The 27,071-nt window shown below is 38.2% G+C and overlaps 1 protein-coding gene across 6 annotated transcripts in view; it reads right to left on the bottom strand.

Annotated features, from left to right (window-relative positions):
- Positions 1-5,585: 5,585 nt before the first annotated feature.
- MLLT3 (MLLT3 super elongation complex subunit) overlaps positions 5,586-27,071 on the bottom strand; it is a 156,396-nt gene continuing 134,910 nt past the window's right edge. For 2 of the 6 annotated variants that reach the window (XM_060237235.1, XM_060237239.1), the window contains exons 7-13: positions 25,842-25,920; positions 22,566-22,697; positions 20,403-20,535; positions 18,184-18,280; positions 15,291-15,362; positions 14,610-14,681; positions 7,125-8,586 (exon numbers count right to left, since the gene is read on the bottom strand). In XM_060237235.1, coding sequence (XP_060093218.1) covers positions 8,455-8,586; positions 14,610-14,681; positions 15,291-15,362; positions 18,184-18,280; positions 20,403-20,535; positions 22,566-22,697; positions 25,842-25,920 — 717 coding nt within the window. In that variant the 3' untranslated portion in view covers positions 7,125-8,454. Of the gene's footprint in view, positions 8,587-14,609; positions 14,682-15,290; positions 15,363-18,183; positions 18,281-20,402; positions 20,536-22,565; positions 22,698-25,841; positions 25,921-27,071 lie in introns of all 6 variants that reach the window. The other 4 variants (XM_060237238.1, XM_060237237.1, XM_060237236.1 and 1 more) reach the window with 4 other exon arrangements.

Genomic DNA, 27,071 nt, shown 5'->3' with positions numbered 1-27,071 from the left:
ACCCACTTTGACTCAAGTCTTACTACTGGATCCTTCCAATATGCAACAGAACAGTGCATTTCCCCAGATGCTCAGTGCAAACTGGGTATCTAGGGAAAAAAAATACTTTCTCAGCTGATGCAGGTGTCAGTAGCAAAACTAGTCTAATTTGTGCAAATTTTGGCAGAAGTGTAGCCAGAGTTACAAACACTGCAATTTTCTCCCTCCAGTCACCAATGCCTACACCATCGTTTGTCTTGCATTTTTAAGAAAACCGTTTTGATGGCTGTATGCTCCCAGTGAATGACTCCCATGCAGAGACATACTGCTGTGTACAAGCCAGGACAGTATCATAGTGAATACCCACCTACTATGTCAAGGTGGGATACCGAGCTTTTGTCACCACAACGGCTTTCCCTGCCCTATCTTAAACAGGCCATTTCAAAACACAAATGATTCCCCAAATGCAAGAACTCTCTTCACTTGAAAAAACGTACAGACTTCAAACATTGGACAGCAGTGACTCATCACTCCCATCCTCTCCAGATCACCTGGCCACATTGCCCAAATGCAGGTCCTTACTTGCAAGCCTTCTATCATTTAAGGAAAATACATCAGAAGAATCTAATACACCAAATACTTTCTGATTGGAGACTTATACAGATGGCCCTCTTGTGTGGCACTCACACAGCTAGAGACGCACACTTCCACAGGCTCCATTTGAAATTAAGCTCTGGATAATGAAGAATGAACTTGAAAAAGCTCCCACTCCCCAGTACAAAGTAGGACTTTTAAAAAGTGCTTTGATGAGGATTACTTTGCAGACAGAGAACATAAATTGGACACAATTGATTTTTTTAAAAAAAAAATACACTCCCAGCAACAAGAAACCCTAATAAACCGCCCCAAATAAATTAACCACCATGCACAAAATCCTCCCTGCCCATGCAGCTTAACAAAGTGCAGAATTAAAGAGGCTCAAATATTTAAATGGGCTACTGAAGGCTCAGACTCTCTCACACAAGTAAAATTATCCTGGAGGTTCTTCAGACGATAGCAGTTTCCCCTCCCTGCTCTGCAACCAAGCTGTCTTACTGCATTTAGCTTCACCCCCTCTGCACCCACTGCAGACCACCCAGTCAGACAGGAATACACAAACCACATGGGCTAGGAATGTCTGCACAGTGCCCAAATCAATATCGGCATTACAACCTTATTACTGGGACAGCCTGGCTTTTAGCACAACTCCTTTGTTTTCTCTTTTCTTCCCTCTCCTTTGATTTCTCTCCCCCCCCTCCCAATTTCTTAATGGTGTGTATATTCCACGCCTTCACTTTTATTTAACAGGAATATATTTTAAAAGGGAAAGCACAGTGACTACCTTCTTTCAATAAAAAACTTGCTTTCCACCAGTGTATTATGAGAAACATGTAGTTGATAACTTTACAATATAGACCCAGAGTTATATTCTTGCCAAGAAGTAATAAAAGTTGTCATAGGAGATTTAGGGCATTAAAACAAAAAAGGACCATTTTTACAACACACATTAAAGCACAAAATATAAGGGAACATGGTACATAATCCATTCAGGACCTAAGAAAGAAAAACACATCCTTTTTCTCCAGTTACATTTTCAACATAAAGAGCATAAAATATTTCAAAGACAAAATCAAAACAAACCATTTCTGTTTTGTATAACCGCAAATGCTTACAATTTACATTCATTAACCAATCTCTTAGGTTGCTTACAATGGATGTTCAGAGCACAAACTTCAGGTACTCCCATTAGTTCTCAGGATAATTCATATTTCTGCACACCCGGCTAAATCAAATTTAATCTGCAGACACAGTTCATATCTAGAGTTTGATCTGGGTGCTCCATCATTTTCTTCAGCTTGTGAATCCAATGTTGTCAGTGGTTTAAACATTACATTTATTAGTGGGGATACACAGAGTGGATATTTGAGTTACGTTTGAATTGGCTATTACAAATCATTGTAATAGCCAAGTCCACCCAAGGCAGCTGTTCTCTGTCTGGGAAGTGATCTGACTCCAGCTTTCCATCATCTCCCCCCGCCTGCAGCCTCTACCTAGGAAAAGGACAGTTTTTCTCCACAGTGTGGACCAAAGCAACTCGCATCATTCTCCTCTCCCCTTTTTGATCTGCACAATAACAGTGAGGTAGGTTAAGCTGAAAGCCTATAAGTGGTCTGAAATCACAGCGTGGACCAAAGCAGGAAGGAAATTACTTCAGTAGGGCATAATGACACAGAGTCCACCTTACAAAGCAGTTGTTTTCTCCAGGGGACCTGATCTTTGCCATCTGGAGAGCAGTTGTAGTTCTGAGTGATCTCTAGCTCTCACCTGGAAATTGGCAGCAATAGTTCCCCAGGAGGAAATGGCTGGTTTAGAGGGTGGAGTCTATGGCATTGTACTGTCTGAGGTCCCACCCCTCCTTAAACTCCACACTCTCCAGGATTCACCCCTCAAATCTCCAGGAATTTCCCAACCTTGAGTTGGCAACCCTATCTCCTTCCTAGAAGCAGTAGTAAGCAGTTAGATATAGGGTAGCCAACCTCCAGGTGTAGCCTGAAGATCTTCAGGTATTACAACTGAACTGTAGACAACAAATCTCTCCCCCCCGGAGAAAATAAGTGCTTTGGAGGGTGGACTCTATAGCATTATATTCAACTGAGGCTTCTTCCCTTCCCCCCAGAAAAAAAACCCTACCTTCCTAAAACTCCACCACAAAATCTTGAGGAATATCCCACCGACCTGGAACTGGCAACCCTAGTCAGGACTGGGCCCAATGAGTTCTCTGTCAAAGACCAAAAGAGGCCTAGAAAGGACCTCCCCCTTGCCTTTCAGTGAGAGAACCAAGGTTGGTTGCACTTAACTGACAGAAGTAAACTTGGCTGCCTAGCAACAGCTACTGCCTAGTAGTTTCCCCAGTGGCCCAATCCTTGTCTGTCTTGACTGGTGGTTCATGGGCCAATGACTGATATGGTACACCTCACAGCCAATGGGAGAGCTGGAAAATGCCAGGACATTAGGCATATATGTAAGATCAGCGGCATTCTTTACACATGTACTACATTTTGTACAATGCAGGAAATTTTTCTCACAGAAATTTTTCTTGTGGCTGTAACAGTTAAATACTAGAAATATCTACTACACAAACCTGGGTTTATACTGGTTTAATTGCAATGGCTTCCCCCAAAAAAACTCTGGGATCCCAATTTAATAGTGCTGTTTGAAATCCTCTAAACTTCTGCACAGAATTTACAGTAGGTGGGTGAATGTTGGATAATCTAATCCCAGGTTTAGTAATTTGAAGTCATGCATGGTAGAGGCTGGTGTGGTAGAACAGAAGGCGGTAAACTACTTTAGTTTATTGGGGGGGGTGATGGTTTTGAATGCTATTTATTGCAACATCATCCCCATAAAAAGGGAAGCAATCCCTGCCCCCTCCTGTTTTTGCTTTTTATTTGTAGATTTTATAAACTGAAGACAGCATTCAAAACATGAGTCTATCTGCAGCACAAAATGAGTCTGGAATTTTGCACCATTCATATAGCTTGGTACATAGATGCCTATAGAGTTGCCAACTCCAGCTTGGGAAATTCCTGGAGATTTGGGGTGGTGGCATGCCTGGGGGGCAAGATTTGCAGGAATGTGTAATACCAGAGTCCACCCTGCAACTTGCCATTTCATCCAGTGGAACTGATCTCTATAGTCTGGAGATGTAATTTTGGGAGAATTCCTGGCCCCGCCTAGAGGTTGATATCCCTACATGCCTCTGACACATCTGCGAATACCAGTTTAAATTAGGTTTGATTCAGATTTGTTAGCACTAATTCCCAGAGCTATTCTTGAAAAAAAATCTCTTGCTGTACAGGCATTTAAAGAATATAAAGCTGAGTTTCTTTATCTTTCCTCCACTGGATGCAGAAATGTTGCTTACAAACTGCTGCTTCATTTCCTGGGGAAAAAGGCCACCAACTCTATGCTAAAAAATAAGTGTTAATATTCAGTCCATTGTGTCCCCTATGCTGCAATTAAGGATTCAGATATCGAAAGGATTTTGCACTTCCCAGTGTTTTAGCTGTTCTTGCTGACAGCTTATTTTTAAAACTCTTCCTATGGCTAAGGGTCTCTCATCACTTCCAGCAATACATTTCATTACTGTGTAATGCAACACAAGTGCCAACACACATATTTGCATTATAGACAGTAGTTAGTCTGTCTTAACCTGAAATGTGACTCTCCATATCATCCACATGCAGGACATATGGAGTGGTCACAAGTGACTGAGTCAAGAACAATAATCAGAGGCCTACACCAAAGAGTATGGAAGGCAGTCAACTGTTATGTACAGAGGAAGACTGGGTGGAAACAGAACTGCTGGAAAAAAATACACATTAATAAACACAAGGAAGCTGAAGGAGAAAAATGAAAGGAAGCCATGAAAATACAACTCAGTAGACTCTCCAAATTAAAAGATTTATAAAATACAACTACGAGTTGAGTTCTTCTATAACTATGGTCAATTTTCAGTGATACCTAAGAATGACAGTGTCCTCTAGGCTCCACTCATTTCTTCCAGTTGAGACATTTAAAATATAGCACTGTGTCTTGGTATATGTTGCATCATGGTATGGTTGCAGGACTGAAATAAATGATACTTTAAGTGCATGGTTATAAACAGCAAGTATACATTTGATTCCCTCTTCCTTATATAACCTGTGTGTTGACATCATTACGTTCTGTGTTTCCGAACTTCTGCTCCACTTTGGCTGTCACTAGGGGACACAGCCTATTGTGATGTCAGGACCCGGTGTTGGGGCAGGGGAGGAGAAGCTAGCCATTTAGCTGCCAGCTTCATTGACGGTTGCCCTTTCGACGAACATCTAGTACAGGGGTGGCCAACGGTAGCTCTCCAGATTTTTTTTGCCTACAACTCCCATCAGCCCCAGCCATTGGTCATGCTGGCTGGGGCTGATGGGAGTTGTAGGCAAAAAAAATCTGGAGAGCTACCGTTGGCCACCCCTGATCTAGTGTGATCCAAGCATTTCAATATGCTCCAATACTGGCGTACCCAAGTTGTACTTTATGGTGTGGCATGAGCTATGTCCATTTTTCAGGTGTTCGGAGTTTTATGATTGAACTCTCATCTGTTTCCATTCTACTAACTCGTTTAGTGTTGTATAAAATCCCGAACTGAATCTTTCATAGTGGTTAATGGTGGTGGTGGTGGGGGGGAGACAGAGAAAGATGCACATAACCCTTGGACTTGAATACTCAACATTAATTCCAGATATAAAGCAAGAGGCTGTGATACTCTGCATGCACTTCAAGATACCATGCTTCATATCATCACAGGTCCCAAGTCTGAGGTGCGGCACTAAAGATACATTTCTGAGGCTAAGCACTTATTTAGACAGAACATTTTCATTTGCTGAAAAGTCAGTGTAACTGGCACATAGGTTAGGCATTCATGTTGTAATGTTTTATCTAACCCTTTTAAAATACATATACACAAAAAAACCTCTCCCTTCACAGTCTAGAGGCTGGTTTCTGTGTCAGAGAAATATGACTATATGTAATTAATTGAAAAATGATTTATTTTGTTTCAGCATACAAAATAACTAAAGGGGTTTTTTATTTTTTTTTTAAAAAGGACACCACTTACCAGCTCTTATTCTACCAGAATTTTGTGGAAAACACCCTTCACTTTCAACACACACAAATGCAGCTGAAATGTGTTTATTCCATCCTCAGTCTCATCCAACTAGAGAACTAACATTTTTATAAGGATGACTGATGAGCTACATGCAAGTCAGAGTTAAGAATCTACTGTAACTGCAGTAATTTTCCCTTTACATAGTTAACCCCTCCACCCCCACAAATTCTGTACATCAGCTACTATTTTTTGCAGCTCCAAGGACTTATTTTGCCAGTTATTAAAAACACAAAATTAAAAAACAAAACTGATTTTCCAGTATCTATTCAAAAGTTATGCAGGGCTGTGCTCCTTCCAACACCCTCTTTAGAGTTTTTGCCACAAAATTTAGTTAGAAAAGTCAAAAATGGACCCCCAAAAGTACACATTTTGCATTGAACTGAAATGGAACATGTCAACTGTGTGCTATCAAAAAAAGTGAAAGTTAGTCTTTAGATTTTCAAACATTTCATATAAAAATGTTGACAAAAATGTAAAAAACCCAAACATCCCCCCTCCACGCTTCAACATCACATCATATGCTTGATGTCAAGAGATTTCAAAAACCTCCCACTCCCTCCCCTCCCACCCAACAATTGCACATTAATTAACATGTGGACTTAAAAAGAACATAACGCTTCAAGTATGTTTCATGCCAATCATCAATAAGAGTCATAACATTACTGAAGAAAAGTACACTTGTTCTTTTGGAAGCCTGAGAAAGACTTTCCATAGATTATGGTCAAACAACATTTTAATTTAAAAACAAACACACACACACACACAAACAAAAGGAAATCATTTCTTTGGACTTAAAGAAACAGTGTTAAGAATTCCCATTTGATTATGAATAAACACCCCCCAGTTGGAACCTGGTATTATGTGACTGCACAAAAACATGTGCATGGAATAAAAATAAACTCTCAAATGCTACTGCAGATTGACTCTGTAGCCACAGAGGATATATGGAAAGGAAGCAAACTGGAAATATACTGGTCTCCCCAACACAGATTTGCCTGAAGGCTGGCCCCAAGTATTTCTTAAGCATCTTTCATTTGGCCAGAAGTATTAACAGCATCTAGGAAAAAAAACGTTTATCTTTGTAAAGGGTTTTTAACTTGTTTCAATAAAATTTGTGTCTTATTTGAATTGAAAAAGAAATACTTTGGAAATTTGGTTGTCAAATTTAGTTGACTGGTTAAATTAATCAATTTAACTCTTTTTAGTTATTAAAAGGTGCTGTCAATAAAGGGGGTGGCATTTGATTCATGTTTAATATATTTAGTTATCTAAAAAAAATCACAGAGGGCAGATGTCACCCTAGAACAGACATTGTCTTCTCTCACATGAGAGAGAATATTTCTTCTAAGGAGCTGTTTGTGGTGACAGATGTGTACACCAGCTAAAAACAAAGAAAGCAGGCTTTTTTGACTTTAGAACTATTGTTTATTCACATGCAGTTATGTAGATTTGATTAATCGATTAAAAGTAACAAATTAATCGACTAATGTCATTTATTGGGTGACAGCCCTACTGTAGAAACAGTAGGATACAAAACAAGTGCTGAAAACTGGAAGCCATTTTCCAATGTGCTGTTGTTTGACAACAGTTTAAATGGGGAAAGTTTTCATTTAGCAGATAGAAAAGAGCTGGAATCAAAATCTAAACAAACCGTATGCTGTAGGATCAAAGAAAAAATATGCCCCCTCCCCTTTGTAACAAAAGATTGGACTGCATATTCTGGGCAGCTGAGTGCCGGAATGCTTTAGCAATAAATGCCTCCAAATTAAGGGTTTTCTACAACAATCCCTGGACTGGTGTTCCTGTTTTAATGGCAGTCCTCTTGAATGCCTTCACTTCTGTAGATACCTAATGTAACATTAAAAAAAAAAAAACAGACACGAAGATGTTGATGGAAAACACAATGCTGGGTTCAGGATAGCAGACAGTAACACTTCCTCTTTAATAAAAACTCCTAATGGTTTATTGACTAAGGCTAGAAAAGCAAGTCATGATCCTATTTGGTGCATTTTCTACCATGGTCCATGATCAATACATGATTACAGCCCGGAAACCCATTCTGCTGCAGCACATAAAAGTGTAATTATAAAAAAAGAAGTGAGAAAGAAAATTGGGCCACTTTTGGCCTGCTCCCTCTGTTTGTATCTTGTTTCTGGAGACTGTGGAAGTAGGAAACAAGACAGTTGGGGGGTTTTTTTGATTGTTTGTTTAGTGAATAGTAAAAAAGTCAGAAAAAAAGTGGCATTGAAAGGAGAGAGGTCAGAAGGCTTGTGACGGTGGTGGCTCATTGCATCACAGGATCGTAAGCGGTACACGAGGACTTGTAACATCTGGTAGTGTCATTCCCTCAAGGATTTTAGAATATACGTATGTAATAATAAATAGATCAGTTATGTAATAAGGCAGTGTGTTGAACATGCATTCGTCTTGTGGCTTGGAAAACCACAGAGAGAGATACATGATACCATACACATTCATTAAGTGTTTTTTTTCAAGGCTATCCAGGCTAACTCTTCCAGAGCATTTCCTTGGTGAGAAGATCAATCCTCTGAGGCTTGTCACTTTTCTTCTCCTTTATTAAGAGATGATGACTGGCTTTAACAAAAAATAAAGCTGAAGAGAGTTGGCTGATTTTTTTTTTTGCCATTTTGGTTGCATCACTCTGAATGTTTTATTTCTTTTTTTAAAAAGAAAAAGATCACAGTATTTTGATGCAGCCACAAGTTGTGTTCTCAGGATGCCCCAGATGTTTCCAGGTAACTCTGTAATTTTCTAACTGTAGTTTTGTCCAGTGAACAAAGGTCAAAGTCAAAGGTTGTGTTTGTGATATGAAAATGTCCCGTTTCTTCTATGAGGTTTACAATCTGTCATTAGGAAAAGCAAGAAAGAGAATATATTACAATTTAAATTCTGATTCTCCCTTCCATGGAACTTACCATGTGAACCTGCTCACTGATGCCACGGTCTGAGAAGGAGGCCTACCTCTAGATGCCACCAAATCTCTGAAGATGAAAAACTGGAGCTTTTGATTGTGATCCTTTATTCAAGCAAAGTCTACCAGACTTCAGCATATAGAAAGAAGGTAAAGGCTGTCTAATTCTGATGAGAACTTGAAGGCAAAAATCCTAAACTTTTCTGGAATTTAGAACAAATCACTATTTGTTCTCCATCACACATTTTTGTTAGATATGTTTAAAATTAACATTCAAACTCAAGCATTAGATTTCCCCCACCAGTAATCTCATTGAAATGTAGATTGTCAATTCAAACAGAATGTTAATATGGCCACCCAGCATACTGGTCTAATCTGACTAGCATTCTCCAGGATCTCAAACATAGGTCCTTCATACCCTAACTCTACTTCCAGTAATTGGAGATGATACAGATTAAAACTTGAACCTATATATCACTGAACCATGATATCCCCTCAATGATCCAATGTGTACTTGCTTCACCAATAATACCTTAAACAAATATCTTTACAAGTCCATTTAAAACAATTTTCAGCCATAACTGTATGCCATGAAATGTTCCCCCTTAGTAACTGAATCCTGATTTTGGTTTAAATTTCAAGCAGCAGTCTTTTCTTCTGAATTGAACCGTGCCCATTCATCCTTCAGGAAAACCAATGTATCTGTGTTGTTTTGGTTCAAATGGTATTTTTTTAACTTCACAATTCACTTACAGCTGGGCAAGAAAACATGCTCTGACTATATAGCACTTACTCTGAATATGGCACCAAAATACTTCATCTATGAAATGCATTGCAGTTGCAAGATCATTTGTGTTAGATTTTAATAATGACGCTCATAGCAAAATCTTTTTTTAGAACTCTTTTAAAATCTTTCAGAAGACTGAATTGTCCTCTTTCCATTATAGAGACAAAATAACTTATTAAATGAAGATGAACTTAAATAAGTTTGCATAAAGTAAGGCTGTGAACTTCATTATCCATAAAGATGTAGCACTGGAACCAAGAAGCATGGAAAACTGATCAATCTAATAAAAGAGGAAAGCATCCTTTAACCACAGTTCATCTTTCCAGTGCTATAAGCAATCAAATTTCATGTGAGCCCTGCTGTGCAGGGAAGGGTGGACTAGAAATCGAAAGATTAAATTAAATTAAAAAGTTGCATATGCTTTAGAACAAAATTCCAATTGATTAGGAAATTCCAAGCACAGGCAGACATAGTTACTTAAAGTGGTATTAGAACCAGTTGTTTCTCCTCATACATTTAAAATTCCTCTCTTATTTCTGCACCATCCATATCCCACCTATAGTAATCACCTTTTTCATTTGTTCTGTAACCCAATGATTTGCTGATGCCACTGAAGTCCCATTAAAGTATATGTTCTTTAGTTGTAACTCTTCATTGCACACAAGGCAGTAAACTATTGGCCTGCTCTGTTCCCCAAAGCTTTGTTCACCGTTCAAATGACATCAGAATCTTCCCATCTTTTCTCCTTTGCTTTACCAGAAACAGAAAGGACAGAAACTATGCAACACAAAGGAGGTGCCACCTTGTTTTCTCCCCCTTTTCTCATTTTCAGTAAGCGGGGGTGGGTGAGAAGCAATTTATGAGCTTGCTAACTAGCCAATAGCCTTTCTCATTCTTGGAACTTCTGGTCAGAATGTGAAATGCAGAGGGGAGGCAGGCAGGTATTTTGAAATCTGGCATGAGGCCATGGCAGGAAGGACAACATGTGAGAGAAATGAGAAATAATTACTAGCACAGAACTGGAAAAAGACAGAAAGGTTGAATATAAAATCTTAATAAAGCATGGGAGATAACAAAACTTTCTAAACTGATAGAGTTGGTCAGATAGAGTTGGCCTTAGGCCAATTCCACACTAGACCTTTAATCTTGGTTTAGCCCTGCCTCCAAACTGACATTCTACACTTGAATAATGGAATCATAGAAACCAACTCTTATGATTTGATGATTCTATGATTTTAGTGTAGCAAATCAGGTTGGGGACAGGGCTGAACCAGGATTAAAGGTCCAGTGCGAAATTGGCCTAAGAGATGGCTTAGTTCATTGGCCTTGTTTTTCCAGTTAATTTGAGATTTTTTTTTATTTTTTGTGGGGGAAAAACCCTCCCATTTACATTTTGATATTTTAAACTGTGCAACCTTTTGTAGTAAGAGTGTAAATAAAATTTTATAGTACCAGTTGGATCATAATAAGTATCATAATGATTTCTAGTTTGCTTGTCTCACTGAATTGTGTTAAAACATATCCGCTTATTGTCTGCTCATATTACTGGAAATGGAAAACAACAGGAGTTATGAGCCATTTACGCCTTAACTTATTCCATGGACTTACAAAGATGCACTTTTATGTAATAGATATACAAATTTCAAATCTTAGTAAATGCTATCACAATTATACACACACACAAATGAGAAAAAACGCTAGCAAGCAATTCTGCGCATACTTAATCCTATTTAAACCCACCAAAATCAATGGGTTTAAACTGGAATAACTGCATAACATATACAAAAGTGCTCAACGATTTTGGCCAGGGTTGGCCAAACTGCAGCTCGCAAACCACACGTGGCTCTTTCACACACATTGTGTGGCTCTCAAAGCCTCCACCGCCTCATCGGCCAGCCTGGAGAAGACATTTATCTCTTTAAATCACTTCACCAAGCCAAGCCAGCTGGCAGCTTGAAGAATGCATTTAAAATTGCTTCTTTCCACCTCTTCTTCCCCCATCTATTTGCATTCCTTCCTTTCTCCCTTGCAGCTCTCAAACATCTGATCCTCATGTCTTGCGGTTCTCAAACATCTGATGTTTATTATACATGGCTCTTTACGTTAAGCAAGTTTGCCATGCCTGATTTTGGCTATTTATTCCCAGCTACCATATCTCATGTGTGTTTCTGGATTACCAAGAAGTAATAAAATTTCAAGCCAATATATGACATGAAACCTTGCCAGAAATTAATATTTCTGCTGAGAAGCATCATTTTTAAAAATGGCCACCCACTTATGATATAATACTTGTGATATAACCTTCACTTAGCAGCAGTAGTGTACATTGCAACTATGGCCATAACACTCAAAGGCTAACATGGAAATAATGTCTGGATTTCCTTCTGCTAATGTATGCTTCACTTTGCTGTGACTGAATAAGACAAAGTTTAGAATAACTCTTCCAAGTTTTTTTTTAAAGGAACTATATTTGATATGTATGTTCTTGTGATACTGTGCCAGAATGGAGGCCTTCCACTAACTCCCACAATAATAAATTTCAGGAATTCAAAAGCACTTAGGAAGTATTAACAGATGCATTTTTAAGCTGTGCAGCATTCTTAAAGGAAATGAGAAACAAAATCTCATTTGTTGATCACTATCTATACTTTTTAAACTCCTAGCTAAGTGCAACATGAACACTTGAACCCCATTCTTCATCCCAGCCTCTTAGAAATACAGCTAGTGTCAGGCCTACCTGGTACATCTGAGCAAGATGACCTCCCTCCAGTTTTAATAAAGGCACAAATATATAAAGATATAGCTAAGAACGCTTTAGAGGCATTCTTGACCACCTGCCAAAGGGAGTTATGTTAATGCCTTTCGTATTAGCACTCACATTCTTAATCTATTCAAAAACATGGCGAGGGGGGGAGGAAGAGTTAAGATTAAAGCTGTCAAGATTTCTGATTGCTAATGTAAAATACTTTAACTGGAGACTCAAGAAGCAAGGTCTAAGGAAGTCTTATTTGTTCTTGATAAAGCATGCTGCACTTTATTGTTTTAAAGTACAGTTTTGTTTATACACTGTCACTCTCCCTTCAATTTCATTGCCATCTATCATGCTGGAACAATTTAAATGTCTGTACAGAACAAAGCATAAATGAAGGGCTGAAAATCTTTAAGACAGGCCTTTTACAGGTCTACTAGGCTAACCTTAAGAAAGATATTTATTGTTATTTATTCTCTAGATAGGTCATAAAACAGAATTCTCTCAGTTTATTTGTTGCAGACTAACAACCTAATGTTAAGCTAAAAATAACCAAGTAACTAAGGCCATCTTGCAAGTTAAAACTGCAGGAAGAACTGGACCTGGTTCTCCTGCACCCAAATTCCTTAACGTTCTCGCTATGGTTGCCAATCCCCAGTGGGGGGCAGGGGATTCCCTGGTTTGGAGACCCTCTGCCTGCTTCAAGGTTATCAGAAAGAGGGGAAGGGATTGAATGTCTGCTGGACATTCCATTATACCCCATGAAGACTGGTCCCCAAAGGGTATATAATGGAGAATTGATTGTGGGTATCTGGGGCTCTGTATGGGTGTTTTTTGAGGTAGAGGCACCAAATTTGCAGCATAGCATCTGGTGCCTCTCCTCAAAATACTCCCCAAGTTTCAAAAAGACTGGACGAGGGGGTCCTATTCTATGAGCTCCAAAATGAGGTGCCTCCAGCCTCCAGTATTTCCAATGAGGGGAAGGCTTTAAATGTCCCTTTAAATGTGATGGCCAGAACTTCCTTTGGAGTTCAATCGTGCTTGTCACAATCTTGCTCCACCCACAAAGTCTTCCAGCTTCACCCCCAAAATCCACAGATATTTCCCGAGTTGGACCTGGCAACCCAAGTTCTAGCCATTTTTAGTCATAATATTCCTGATGATGTGAATGCATGCGGTTAATGATCACATATAGCATGTTTGTCCAGTGTGTACAGACAAATGTAATGGTTGAAAAAATGGAGACTATTTCACAGCCCACCTATTGGCTCAAAAGTCATTTCAAGTTAGAAAATCAATACATAATTAATAGTATCCAAAGGCTGCCTGCCTTTAAAAAAAGTCTTCCACCGAGGAAGGATTTGTCCACCAGAAGACTCCCCTTTTCAGAAAAAAAGACTACCCCAGGGATTTTATGTATCCTCACTCTCAATGTAGCATTTCCCAGGACACCTCTGTGAACAGGATGTAAGCCTCAATCCTATTTTCTTAAATGGTTCCAATGAACAGTTTATTTGTACGATCAATATGAAGTACAGGCTCCTAAAAAGAATAAGGGCCATTTCACTCATTACATTTTTAGGCATACATCTAAATTATACTTATTATTCAGATATATGTGTTACAGAACCAAGACTGACTCTCTACTAAGCATTCTCTTACTATAAATGTAGGTTTGTTAGTTACTGTGGAACAGTGTTAAATTAACATAATTGCTAATGTTACATAAATGATTAAGTTTTTAAAAACACACACACAAAGGTCTGTTTTATATACCTATATCTAGCTATATATAATTTCATATTCTAAATACATGTGGTCAGGAGTATAAATGTCTCCCATCTCATGTCTGTTTTGCAAACAAAATATATAATTTATTCTATTATTTTACAATCAGTTCTTGATTATTATACAAAAATAGTATCTGAAGCAACCTTCAGGTACAGACTGTGAGAAATCAATTTGTATCCTCTTGGTTAGTTGGGGGCCTCTTATTTAAAGAAAATTTGGAATGAAATGCCCTTAAATTATTGTGGTTAAACACAAGAAGTTCAGCTTTGCCACTGAATAGCCATCATATTCAAAACAGTATGAACAATCCCTAAAAATAATTCTAATATCATAGTCAACCCTGAACATAGTTACGGTTAACATAATTGAAATTTTAATGCTCTTTTTTGAGTTAAAAATCTGTAATTGTTTCTGCCAGTCACTTGCCAAAATCAGTTGAATTATTACAACATAAAGCCTGTTTTTGTAGGACAAAGAAAAATCTTGTGATGTGCAATTATTTCGAGTATAAATTGCATATATTAAAGTTGATATTTCTGGATTATTGAAGTCTATACAATAGAAGACCAAACTGAAGTTCTTGACTCACAAATTTACTAAGTTTCATACAGAAAAGAGATCTTCTCACCTGTTGTAGTACATGTCTTTCCCTTAGCGTCATTAACCTTCTGTGGAGCTCAACTAATTCATCAAGATATGCCTGAAAACAAGTCATCCCAAAATTGAGACAAAATACACTTTGTTAAGTGCTAAAATTTTGGACACAAATGCATTTGCAATGTCATATAAGTCCTGTGTGTACATCTGTTACAATGACTGTACATACAATCTATGTATTTCTCTTTGTATGTCAGCTGAGTAACTCTTATGTTATGTTCCATGCGTGTACAGCTGAATGTGCTACATTTATCCAAACACTGGTCCCTGGTTTTATTTTTAAAGTATACAAACACTGACTCTTATGATGTAAGCCACTTCGTGTCCCCCTTGGGGAAAAGAGGGGTTATAAATGAAGTAAATATACATAAATAAATGAAATATGCTGACAGTACATACATTCAATGTAACATGCAATTCAAGAGACTGGTTAGTAATCAACAATATGGAACAATATGGAACAAGTTACCTCATCCTATACAAGTTTCATGTGGGGATGCAAAAATGCTAAGGACACAATTAAGTAATACTTAATGAAGATAAGACTTCAACCGCCAACCTTTTACATATTGAAAGAGTAAATACTTCTAGAACACAGGATGTACATTTATTGAAGAGAATTTAAAGATTACTTTTTGCTAGCCACTGATACCTTATCACAATCGCCATTCTTTATCTGTTTATCAGATTTACTCTGTTTTACAGGACTCTTTACTTCTAGGATCTGGAAAGCAAAAAGAAAAAGTAAATTATTTAAGGGCACTACAGGTTAGGCAAATAGGTACATTTCATAGTAAACAGCTGCTGAAATGCAAAGAAAGAAAGACTACTAGAAATTCCATACCAGACTTAACTGTCTAAGCATGTTTTAGCAGCCTATTTATGTAACCTTATGTGTTCCCCTTGGCAAATATCCTACAAAAACATTTTATAATACAAAACTAAATAAATGAAAAAGAAATGATAAGTCATTTTAAACACCGGAAAGGGGCTTTATGGATGTTAACAAAATAACAGCTGTAAGAGAAATAATTATGAAACTGTCATGGCAGCAATTAACGCTGATGACACTGAATCTGTATAGTTTGATCACTTTGTGAATCATTCAAACATAAATAAGAACATTTTTGGAGAATAAAATATTTATATCTTGCTTTTCTTTCCATCAACAGGACTCAAAGTGGCTTATATCAAATTTAAAAAGAAATACAAAATCACATCAGAAATAAAATAAGATACAAATAAAACTTTCATATATGGGCTATCAAATGCACAAAGAAACAGCTTTACAGAGCTCCTGAAACCTATGCAAGGTTGGAGCCTTCCTCACATCCTCTGGAAAACCCATCCCACAGCACGGGTTCAGCCACAGAGAATGCATGAGTTCCAAGCACCAGAAGCTCTTACTGATCAAAGTGCTAAAGCCAGAAACAATAGAAGCACATCCATGCCGTGAGCCTGCTTGGGGAGAGGTGGGGGTGGTATCTAATACAACTAGAACACTTTGTACTGGCTTAGCATTCCTGTTCCACAGCACTTCTATTTTGTCTGGATTTAATTTCAATGTACCTTACCACTCTTCAAAGGATGCACACTTCTTTCGGCAGAACCAGCTTTCCCTGGGGCAGGGCAGCTCCTTCCTCCACACCTAACTGAATGGAGTAGTAGGATACAAGCCAATAAACCCCCCCTCCCTAATAATTTATCACATTCCAGCTCTTGTATCATAAAGACTAATTGCTCAGCAGCTGTTTTGAAGAAAATTTTCTGCTAACCCACTGCTGACAAGACTGTCTTTTGGTGAATATTATAGGAAAGTATACCACCCACAAGCCATTGTGTTTCAACATCACACACACAGTATCATGTTTCATTGTTTAAAACAAATTTATGGCTTTAATGACAGTGAACAAAAATCTCAAGTGTGGTCAAATGGAATTCCTCCCCAAATGGAACTAAAAAGTCAAAAACACTTTTAAAAAGGATTTTAGGAGATCTTTTTTCTACTACTGGGTGTTTTGGGTAAGATACACAAGAGGTCTTGGAAACCTCTGCGGAATGCAAAGCAACATCTGAGATCCTGGCAACAGGGAAAAGGTAAGGAAATGAAAAGGTAAGAACTGTAATTTGGGAATTAGCATAGTGTGCTGACTTTCTTATTATAAGACACTGGATCTCCACCAACCTATTAACACTATTAGCAATTATCTCATAAAACAATCGCTGACAGGTCTTTCAGTACATCGTAAAATCTGAGTACATTCAATAGTGCTTCAGATTCAATAATCAATAAAAGCAGTTGATCAATGCTTTGGCTTGAAACACCCCTACATATATTTTAATTTTATTGTAAGGGTAAGTGAAATGTGAGGCAAATGGTATGGGGGGGCACCATCTATATTGGCACAGCAAGAAAGGGTTAGCCCCCCTTTCCTATCTGCCTTGGTCCCAAGTCTGATCCAAACCCTCTACACCTGGCTGGTTTTACTTTAAAAAACTATCCTGCTAAGACACCAAGTATAGATCAAAGCATCTAACTTGGTGGGAGGCCCAAACTTTCTTTGTGTGAATCCATTTCTAGTATAAAGATACAAAAATTAGATATTTTAAGGTGTGAAGATTTTAGCATACCAACACTGTGTACAGGGTAAGCAACAGAAGGCCAACACCAACTAGCATACCTAGTCTTCAGAGGACTGTCTCTTTCTCCAAATGCTTCATCCATGCTACAATTTATTGTTATAAAGTGAGTCAGGCCCACATAAAGTCTACCTACATATCCTCCATCTAAAGTACTTTGCTAATACTTTTGTGATATTATTTTTAAGTTCAGTCAGAAACTGGTGATGGAGCAAAATAATTTTAAAAGCAGGTTTTTAATTATTTGTGTCTTAGTGATGTCATTCCTGTTAAACTAGTGTGAACATTTAATAAATTCAACACAGGCAAAATAAAATTGGTCCAAGTGAAAAAAAGCAGCTGCATGACTTCTACTGTGTGTTACAATAATACTACTAAGAATTTATGCAGTCTGTAGTGACAGATTTCTCTCTCTGACTCTATATTCAAATGCTCCAAAATCTGAAGAATAAAGAAAAAAAGTCACTGGGTTGAACCCCACATCTGCAGACAGAAGGATTGTAGATCTTTCTTGTATTGTGCTCCTTCCAGCAGTCCATTGTGACCCCAGGAAACTTTATTCTGCTGTCGCCACTGTACCATAATCACCATGACAGTTGGACGTCCACAGCAGGGAGGGGTGAAATTGTTCCCTTTTTCCTCTTCCAAAAGCGAAGCTCTGCTGAAAGAAGAGTCATGAAGGGAGATTCTGTTCCCCTCCTACTGTAGCCTTTCCATTCTTAAGGCTATGATTCCACATGGGTTCTGCAACCCTGGAATAAACTTTCAAAGATTGAAAGTGACTGCTGGGATGGAGGCATGCAGGAAAGATCCACTATCATCACAGCCTTCTGCTGATGTGATCAAACCCAATAATTAGGGAGAAAAATGAGCACAATAACAGTAGGCGCATTCTACAATGGTACCTGGTTGCTATTGGTTTTTAGTAACGGTGGTGGCTCATGACGCAGCGGTGAAGATGCTGAACTGCTGTCACTGTCACTGCCGTCACTTAAACTAACCCTGAGAAGAAAGAAAGGCACAGGAATTACAACTTAACAGAGGTGAGCAACATGTGGCCTGTTAGCAATGCACAAGGCAATTTCAAAAAGCCTTCAACCCACATCCAGATCTCATAATCTCAGATTTTATTTCCAAGAAAACAAGTTTTCCAGTGTTTTAGTATAGCCATTGCTATTCTACTTTCATTTTATGGCCCCATTCTATACCTGTTGTGGTCTATAACTAAGCCCACCTGTCCTTCAATCTTTGAAAGGTCTGACCTGGGTGAGCCTTAGCTGGAGGATGAATGCATGAGACAAAGGAAGCCAGACAGGTCCACAAGACCAGGCATGAACAGACCACTCTGAATTTTAATCATACAGTACAATGTCTAGCAAGTTTGGCTGAAGGAAAGTGTTGCCTTGACACAAGATGACAAACATAGAAAAAACAATACTTTGGTAGTTAGCTCTGTGATCACTATTCTAGATATTTCAGTCCAGTCAAGTAGGCTTTGTGGCCTTCTCTGGCCTAATATAAAGGACCTTTGGTGACCTCAACTTTTAACTAAGGAAGATGCTCTAATCTATCCTGTTCTGGCTTTCTTTATTTGAAAAGCCTTTTGCTTTGAAAATCCTCCCAAACTCACCTCCTCAAGCCTTCCCCGTCTTTTTCATTCTGACCAATCCAGAGTTTTATTTCTGATAACCTTGCCCATCCCCATAAAATCTAACACTTTGCCTGTTATTCCCCAGCCCATATGAAAAGATTCAAACACAAGCAAAGCAAAATTAAATTAGGTTTTTCATCCCTCCTTAATTATCAACACCTCCCATGGTTTGATGCAACTCTTTCATGCCAGAAAGAGCACATGCTAAATAAAAATACTGCTGAAAAAGATTACCACTAGAACAGCTTGAATTACAGACAACCCAAAATGTGCTTGGTAGCTGTGATGAGAATATTGCACATAATGCATCCATAAACATGGTACAAATGAACTTCACTTTTAATTTAATATTCTTGTCTTCCTGAGTACAGCAGCATCAGAAGATCCCCCCCATTAACTCTGATTCTCAAGATGCTTCAAACAAGAAATAAATGTACTAAGATAATGAAAAGTCCATTTTTAACCCTACTATAAATTGAAAATCTTCTGTTCTGTGCTAGTTAGAAATATTTGCAATTACTAGATATCTTAAGGGTAATCCAATACACATAAAATATGCCTACTTTTACTTTTGCCACGTTCAGTTCATTTGTACTAAAATCTATATTGATGAAAATGTCTGTACCACAAGTAAGGAATATCTCTTTTTCAGGTGTATGGTAATCTTGGTTCATAACTGCTCTTTTCTTTTTGTTTATCATGGGTGCTCATTTATATATCCTTGTTGTGATTTTGACATGGTCTGCTCCTAAAATCAGATGACTAACTACAGAAAGATAATTATGCATGATATAAATTTAGAGCCAAACTAGATGCAATAAACAACAGCGGTGATTAAGACTTCTTGTAATTCCTAAAAACAGCCAATTAAAAATATTATATAGCTGCTTTCAAGATTGAAAAAGGGTTGCTGAATGAGCCAGGGTGCACCCTTTCTTCCCATGCCTCTTCCACAATTTAAACAGCCCATCTGAACTGACAATTGGCCCCAGAGAACAGACAAGAACAGCATCTGAATTAGCTTTCTCTTATATCTAACTGTAGAAAATCTAGATTGCTCAAAGCACGTTAACCTTCTGTTTTGCAATTTATCCCACATTTGACACAAATAGCACTGGGCTTGGCCAAAGGTGCTTTCACTGTCCTGAGTGAAAAAGGCCCAAAGGCATGATTACCGAGAAGTTTCTTGTACTACTAGATACTGTGCCGCCACAGCAAGAGACCATAAAGCAGAATCTTTTAAAACAAGCTTAATTTAGTTTATTTGTAGACTACAGTAATTTACAAAATATACAGAGTCTGCTTTCGACACTGAATCATAATTCTCTCCTGTCCTACCACATTTCCTGATATTTTGCTTGTTCTCTTCCTACATGTACTTTTGTTTCCACTGAGCCTTCCCAGACCTAAAAGCAGAACTGTTTCTGCCTTTAGTTTTCCACCAGCTTGCCTTTCCCCCCCAAAAAGCCTCACCTGCGTCCCCTGCTTCCTCCATGAGTATTTACAGGTCTCTCTATCTCAGAGTCGTTGTCATTCTCATCTGCTTCATCAGATTCATCTTCATTATCATCAGAATGCAGATCTTTCATTATAGACCTCAGAGGACCTAGCGAACAAAAACAAAATGGAACACAAATCAACAACAGGGATTCAAATGCAAGTCTACCTATTGTTCAGCTTTATAAGCAAAACAAGTTCTAACACAGTTTTAAAAGGGGGGGTGCAGATGAAGGACAACTTGGGCACTGAACAAAAGACATAATGCTCAGGGGGCTTATGTAGCAAATGCTTAAACAAAAGTCAATTTATTCAGAAACCAGTTGACTTAAAATGGGATTATTTCTGTTAACAAAGGGACTTGTGTTTTGAGTGTTTGCAGAATTAGCTCCTTGGAATGTTAAGGAAAAAAGGCAGTTAGCTTCCTGTGCAACAAAATACAACTTAAAAATGCAAAAGCTTTTTTTTAAATTAAAAATAATTCAGAGGGTATTCTATACCTGCAAAGATCTAAAAGAGACTACTAGTAATAGTACATTTTGTTAGGTTAATCCATGTATTGAAAGTCATAGTCTAATAAATCACTGCGATTGGAACTTGCTCTGGCCAAGGCATTCTTTGTCTGCCTGTTTTTGATCTACTTAGATTTAGCTGTCCTCTTTATTCTAAGGTCAATGTCAGGTCAAGCAAGCTCTTTGCTAGTGATCATATGTATAAAGTGTGTCAGTGCCAGTAACAGATCCATCTTTATCCAAGAACTAAACAAAGATGCTACACCAGCTTCTTAAATAAGGTTGTATCAAAAATGGTTTTAAGATCAGGTTTATAACATTTTAGTTTTTTAACTTGTTGTTTTCATACATCCACCCAAAAATACAGGGCTAATAACAGAAATGATAGCTCTTTGCAAAAATTTGTCTTGGAGAGTCTGAAGGGTGGTGGTGGCTCAGGCTGCAGTAGTTTGTTTTTTAAAATCCAGATCTGAAAATAAAGAGGTCAACCAGTGACAAACATGGAAGTAGCATTTAATAAGCAGTTGTACATCTTTAATTCATTTTGAGCTATGATATTAGCATCTGAACAGCTGTGAGAAAACACGATCACCTTAAGTTGTTAAATATGGTGACAGGACAAAAATGATGATGCTAGAAGCTGGACCAAATCATTCCAAATATATAATCACTTCAAGGTTAGGGGTATATAGTCAACAAATAAAACCAGATTTACTAGAAATCAAATTGCTGCTAATCACTGCTGTTATTTCCAACAAGTAGAGACCTTTCATTCACTCCCATAATATCACTTAGTAGTCATTATTTCAATATTATGCAGGGAGAGAAATACGGTCGAGGCACCAACTTTAAAAAATTCCACCCACAGAGCTAATGGCATTTGAGTTATTTTTTTTGTTTTAAAGTTTAATCTTTTTTTTAGAAGGGGTATTTAATGTAGGACACCTGTATTTGTGCTACCAAATTTAAATTGTTTCTGTCAAAGAGCTGGTCTGTATTTCTGATGCTATAAATGCATTTATTCTATACACCCAGCTATTACATTTTTATCCCTCCCAAGGGTTTCAGGGTGGCAAACCCCCCTTCTGTTTTACCCTCATAACTTTGCAAGATAGATTAGGCCAAGAGAATATAACTGGAACAAGCGTTCACAGTGAACTTCAGGGTAGCTTGGAGATTTTAACCCTGTCTCCTGAGTTCTAGTCTGACTACTATATAACTCTGCCTTTTTAAAATGACACTTTGATATTAAGATCTCATACAATCACAAATTCCTCTTTTAAAGAGCAAATACTTATACTCCTAATGCAAATTTAACAAAACACACTGGAATAACTGTTCTCTGCCAAAATACAGGATCTTAGGTCTGTTTTAAAAAAACCCCTGATATTATTATCTCATTTAATCACAAATTCCTGTAAAGATTCTAAGCAAGTTGTGATACTCCTAATGCAGTTAACAAACACGCTGGCATAACATCCCTGCCAGAATATAGGATCTTAGGTATGTTTTAAAAGATCCCTGACAACTCTGTTTCCATGATCTCATGAACATACACCACAGTCATATTTTCCACACACAATAAAGGTGATTTAACTTAACTGGTGCCCTGACTCCAGGCACTTACTTGTACCTGCATATCTGCCTGCAAAACTGATGGGACAGTGCTGATGCAATGGCTTCTGACACTGCGCTTTATAGTTGTACAGCTGTAACTGCTTTATAGATTTTGAAACGCTCCCTCCTAAGCAGTGATCTGCTGACAAAGAAAGCATTAGGAGTGGGCTCCTTAGAATAATTACAGAAGAAAAAATATATATACATTTGAGAAACTTAATACTTCTACAAAACAGTGACATACGTTTGGGAAGGGACTCCAAGATCTGTTTTACTATTTCCTGCATTTAAAGCAGCTGGTTAAGAATATACACATTGTGCTATTTGATGCAATCCCATAAAAAAGGTCCAACAGGAACTCTCTCAACTATTTATATGTAAACGGGTTAGGGCAGGGACTCTTGGCAGAAATAAATTCTGACTTTCAAAAACTGAAAAGCGATTTGCTGCAAAGCCAAAGTCAATATATCTAAGAAATAATTTGTTGAAGTCTTCTGAAATTAATACCTGGAACCTGAAAGAGGCATTATGCTCTTGAATTTACTAATAAAACAATATTTTTTTGCAAGTTTAACACTGACAATTCTTTTGTACTACTAGCAGTGAAGATAATTCTGTTTGAAGGAAGTAAGCCACTGTTCCAGGGCTTTGTTTTAGAAAAACATGGCCCTTCATCGTAATTCATAAAAATAGAAGGGCTTTGAGGAAGCAGATTTTCATCCCACCATACCATTCCCCCAGAGGCCTCCTGAAAACTGATGTTGAGAATCAGGGAATTCTCCAAAACAAAATGTCATGCAATACAGGGGGGGCCTGCAAGAATGAAAAGGAATTTCAATTGTCCCTGTAACTCCCTTGTAAAGGCAGCAAACCTGATGCCAAGCTGATGACAGGACAATCACTTCCAAACAGCATTACCTCTAAACTGTTAATGTGAGCTAGCTCACAGATTTTTAGCCTCCAGCTCACAGATTTTTGTTTTAGCTCAGGAAGGATGACCCCAGAGCACATTAATTTATGCAGTAGCTCACAACTTTAATGTCAATAGCTCACAATTTTAATGCCAGTAGCTCACAAAGTAGAATTTTTACTCACAAGACTCTGCAGCTTAGAGGGAACATTGCTTCCAAAGTGTGTAATGCTAAGGGTGCATGCAAATTTTCACATTAACGATTTTCAGTACCCTTGTACCTCAATGTACAGAATGTATGGGAAGTGCATGCTATACTGTCTTTAAATTTCTTCCAACAAAAATAGCTTCAGAGAAAACTGAATTTGTCTAAATAGAACACTTAAATCACATTTTTACCTGATCAAATATTTCATTTGGAACATAAGGAAGTACTTTTTAAAAAAAACCATTTACTAAATGTAAGACAAAATAAAAATGCTAAATTAGCTAGGCTCTGTTTAGAGCACTGGAAAAATTCTGTAGAATATTTTCCAATTAATATTTTTCCAAAAAAACCCCACATCACTGATTCCAAGGTGGTGTTTCACACCTTTTTCATGCAGCCCACATGCTATTTTGTTCAGAAAGGTTCCCTTGACCCTTAACAGATTTTTGGGGTTGACAGGTAGCAGGTGCACAATGGCAGGGAAGATCTGCTTCCATAAATTCCTTCTATTCACAGGATGTAGGATTCAACCTATTGTGTGTTCTTTTCTACTATTTAAAAACCAGCTCACATATGACTTTGACCTACAATTTTCACTCATCAAGCTACAGCAACACAACATGTGGCCATAAGCTCACAGTTTTCCACCACAGTAACTTCAGTGACATTTCCAAATGCATGATGGCACAATTCAGAAATAATGAAATCACAATTTTCATTATGTGACGGAACCTTGGAACATTCAGGCTTCAGCAGCATGATCTTAAAACCTAGTCAGGAGAACAAACCAGCATTTGTGGTTCAAATGACAAAATATGCTTGCCATGGAAACTGAAGGGCTTTGCTATTGAGCTGCATGCAAGAAGAGGAGTAAGGGGGAGAGCTGTGTGAGACAAAAAGCCCTAGGCTTGTTATCTTAATGGCAAATCATGGTCCATTATTATAACTAAACTATATCACTGATCATGGAAGACCTACATCTGGGTAGGGCTCTGAATAATATTACTGATGTTAATGGAAGAATTCCGTTAATGACATTAACTCAAGAAAGATAACAGATATCCATTAGAATGGCTAGATTTGAGTCCTGTAGCACCTTAGAGATACTTGATGAAGCGAACTTTGACTCTAAAACCTTATACCTTGAAAATCTTGCGGTCTCTAGCCTGGTACCAGACTCAAATCTAGCTGTTCTACTGCAGATCAACACAGCTACCCTCTGAAATTACTCATTAATTATTCCAATAGGACATTATTGGGGGTTTGCATGCCCTTCCCCCTTTTCCCCCATTCAGGTATATTGAACTGGGGAAAAAATGGTTTCCTGAAAAATTCTGGATCCCAGTACCAGTGTGGTATTCAGATCTGGGATGTTTCAGAAATCCTAATTTTTTTTTGGGGGGGGGGGGGGGCGGGTGGGGGGTCCAACAGACTCAAGAAGAAAAAAAGTCAAGGGGGTGATTGTACACCAGAAGCTGCAACAAATAGGAACAGTGTGCTCCCCACAGGCATAACTGATCCTGGGTTGACCTCTCAGGCAGCCTAGTTTAAAATGCAACAGAAGCCAGTCCGAGCTGAAGTGGCAGGGAGTTTTCAGCTCCCACCGCCCCAGCTGATCTTCTTTTGCATCTCAGCTGATCCTGGGCCGACATCTCTTGCAGCCTGGTTTTAAATGGGCGGCAAGAAAAGCCAGTCAGCTCCAAGGTGAGTCAGCTGTGGCTGTCTTCTGTAGCCTCATTAAAGTTTAAAGGGACTGCAGAAGCCCAACAGCTGAGAGGCGTGAGCAATCTGCTCTTGCCTCTTGCTGTTTTCAGATCTACTGGTAATTCCTGAATATATCTGGGATTTTCTCAGGATCACCTACCCCCCCCCCCCCCCCCCGGTTCTCCCAAGAAAACCTGGGATGCTGAGATATACTCAAATATTCAGCTTGAGTAGATCCAAAAGCACATTCCTGGTACTTACATATATATTTTAAAAATTATTTGACTTCATGTCACCAGACTAAACTCATTAGTATTTTGGTTTTATCATTACCCACCTTGTGAAAATTATACATCTGAACAGAATTAAGTATTTAAGAATTTATAAGGCAAGAAAAAGTGCAGCCCTGAAAACACCTTCTGTTCCATTTGCCTGACTTTCAGTTTCTGTCTTGTTACTTGTACCTTGTTGTCGACTGTTCTGAGAAGGTGTAAAACTTGAGCTGGAGCTGGAGCTTGAACTGGCAGGACTAGGCTGTTCAGACTTGAGGAGAAGAGTGGGGAGACAGTAAGCGAAACAAAAAAAAGGAAGTCAATGCATTAATTAGCTCTAAAAGGTAACGACGTTACAATTTATTTTACTAAGTTAAAAAACTCTCAGAAATGATATCTGCACAGAACTGTCCATTCTTTCAGTAAACAACCCCCCCCCCCACACACACAACATGCATTAAAAAGCGCAATAAGCTTTCAAAGACTATGAACACCAGGGCTTTTTTTTGTAGCAGGAACTCCTTTGCCTATTAGGTCCTCCAAAAGCTTACAATAAGACCTGTACTAAGAGCCCTGTAAGCTTTTGCAGGATTGGATACATCAGAGGTGTGTGGCCTAATATGCGAAGGAATTCCTGCTACAAAAAAAGCCTTGACTAACGCACTGTTACAGGCGTACTGAAGAACTCTGCAAACATGTTGCAAGTTTTCTGAACAAATATATATATAAAAAAGGCATTATATTAATAATTGCGTGCCATTAAGCTGGTAACTCTTGGTGACCCTAGGACCACAGGTTTCCAAGGCAAGAGATGAGAAGAAGTGGTTTTTTTCCCCCATTGCCCTCCTCTCCCATCCAAGTACTAACTGTGGATGAACCTACTTCACTTTCAAGCTCTGGAGAGATCAGACTAGACTGGGCTATTTAAGCTATATTTTAGAACAGGGGTGTCAAAAACTCATTTGTTATGAGGGCTAGATCTCACATAAATGAGGCCAGGCCTTGTGTGTCATAAAATGTAATGCCACGTAGCAGAGATATACACTTTGTAAAGGACACAGACAAAACATAATTAATTTTTTTTTAAAAAAATACTTGAAATAAAACATAGTTAAAACATTAGCACTCTTACAATATTTTATTTAACAGTCTAAAACTGACAATACTTGCCCTGAATTATTGCATCAAAATTTGGAGACAATGTTGTAGCAATCTTGAGTATGCTGTTCAGGTGTCTATCTGTAAGTTGCAAGCCTACTTTTTGATTTACTGACATTACAGAAATTTCATGGTCAATGCTTTGAGCCTAAGATCAAATGAAAACATGAAATGGCTGGGCATTTGTACACAAGCTGCTTCATGTGCTCGTCATGTGAGCAAAAAGCCCCCAACTGCAGAACATCATAGTCCCCCATTTGGTTG

Source organism: Heteronotia binoei, chromosome 4 (assembly GCF_032191835.1).
Source record: "Heteronotia binoei isolate CCM8104 ecotype False Entrance Well chromosome 4, APGP_CSIRO_Hbin_v1, whole genome shotgun sequence".
In the NCBI taxonomy this organism is placed as follows: domain Eukaryota; kingdom Metazoa; phylum Chordata; class Lepidosauria; order Squamata; family Gekkonidae; genus Heteronotia; species Heteronotia binoei.
This window is presented reverse-complemented; position numbering and strand designations above follow the sequence as displayed.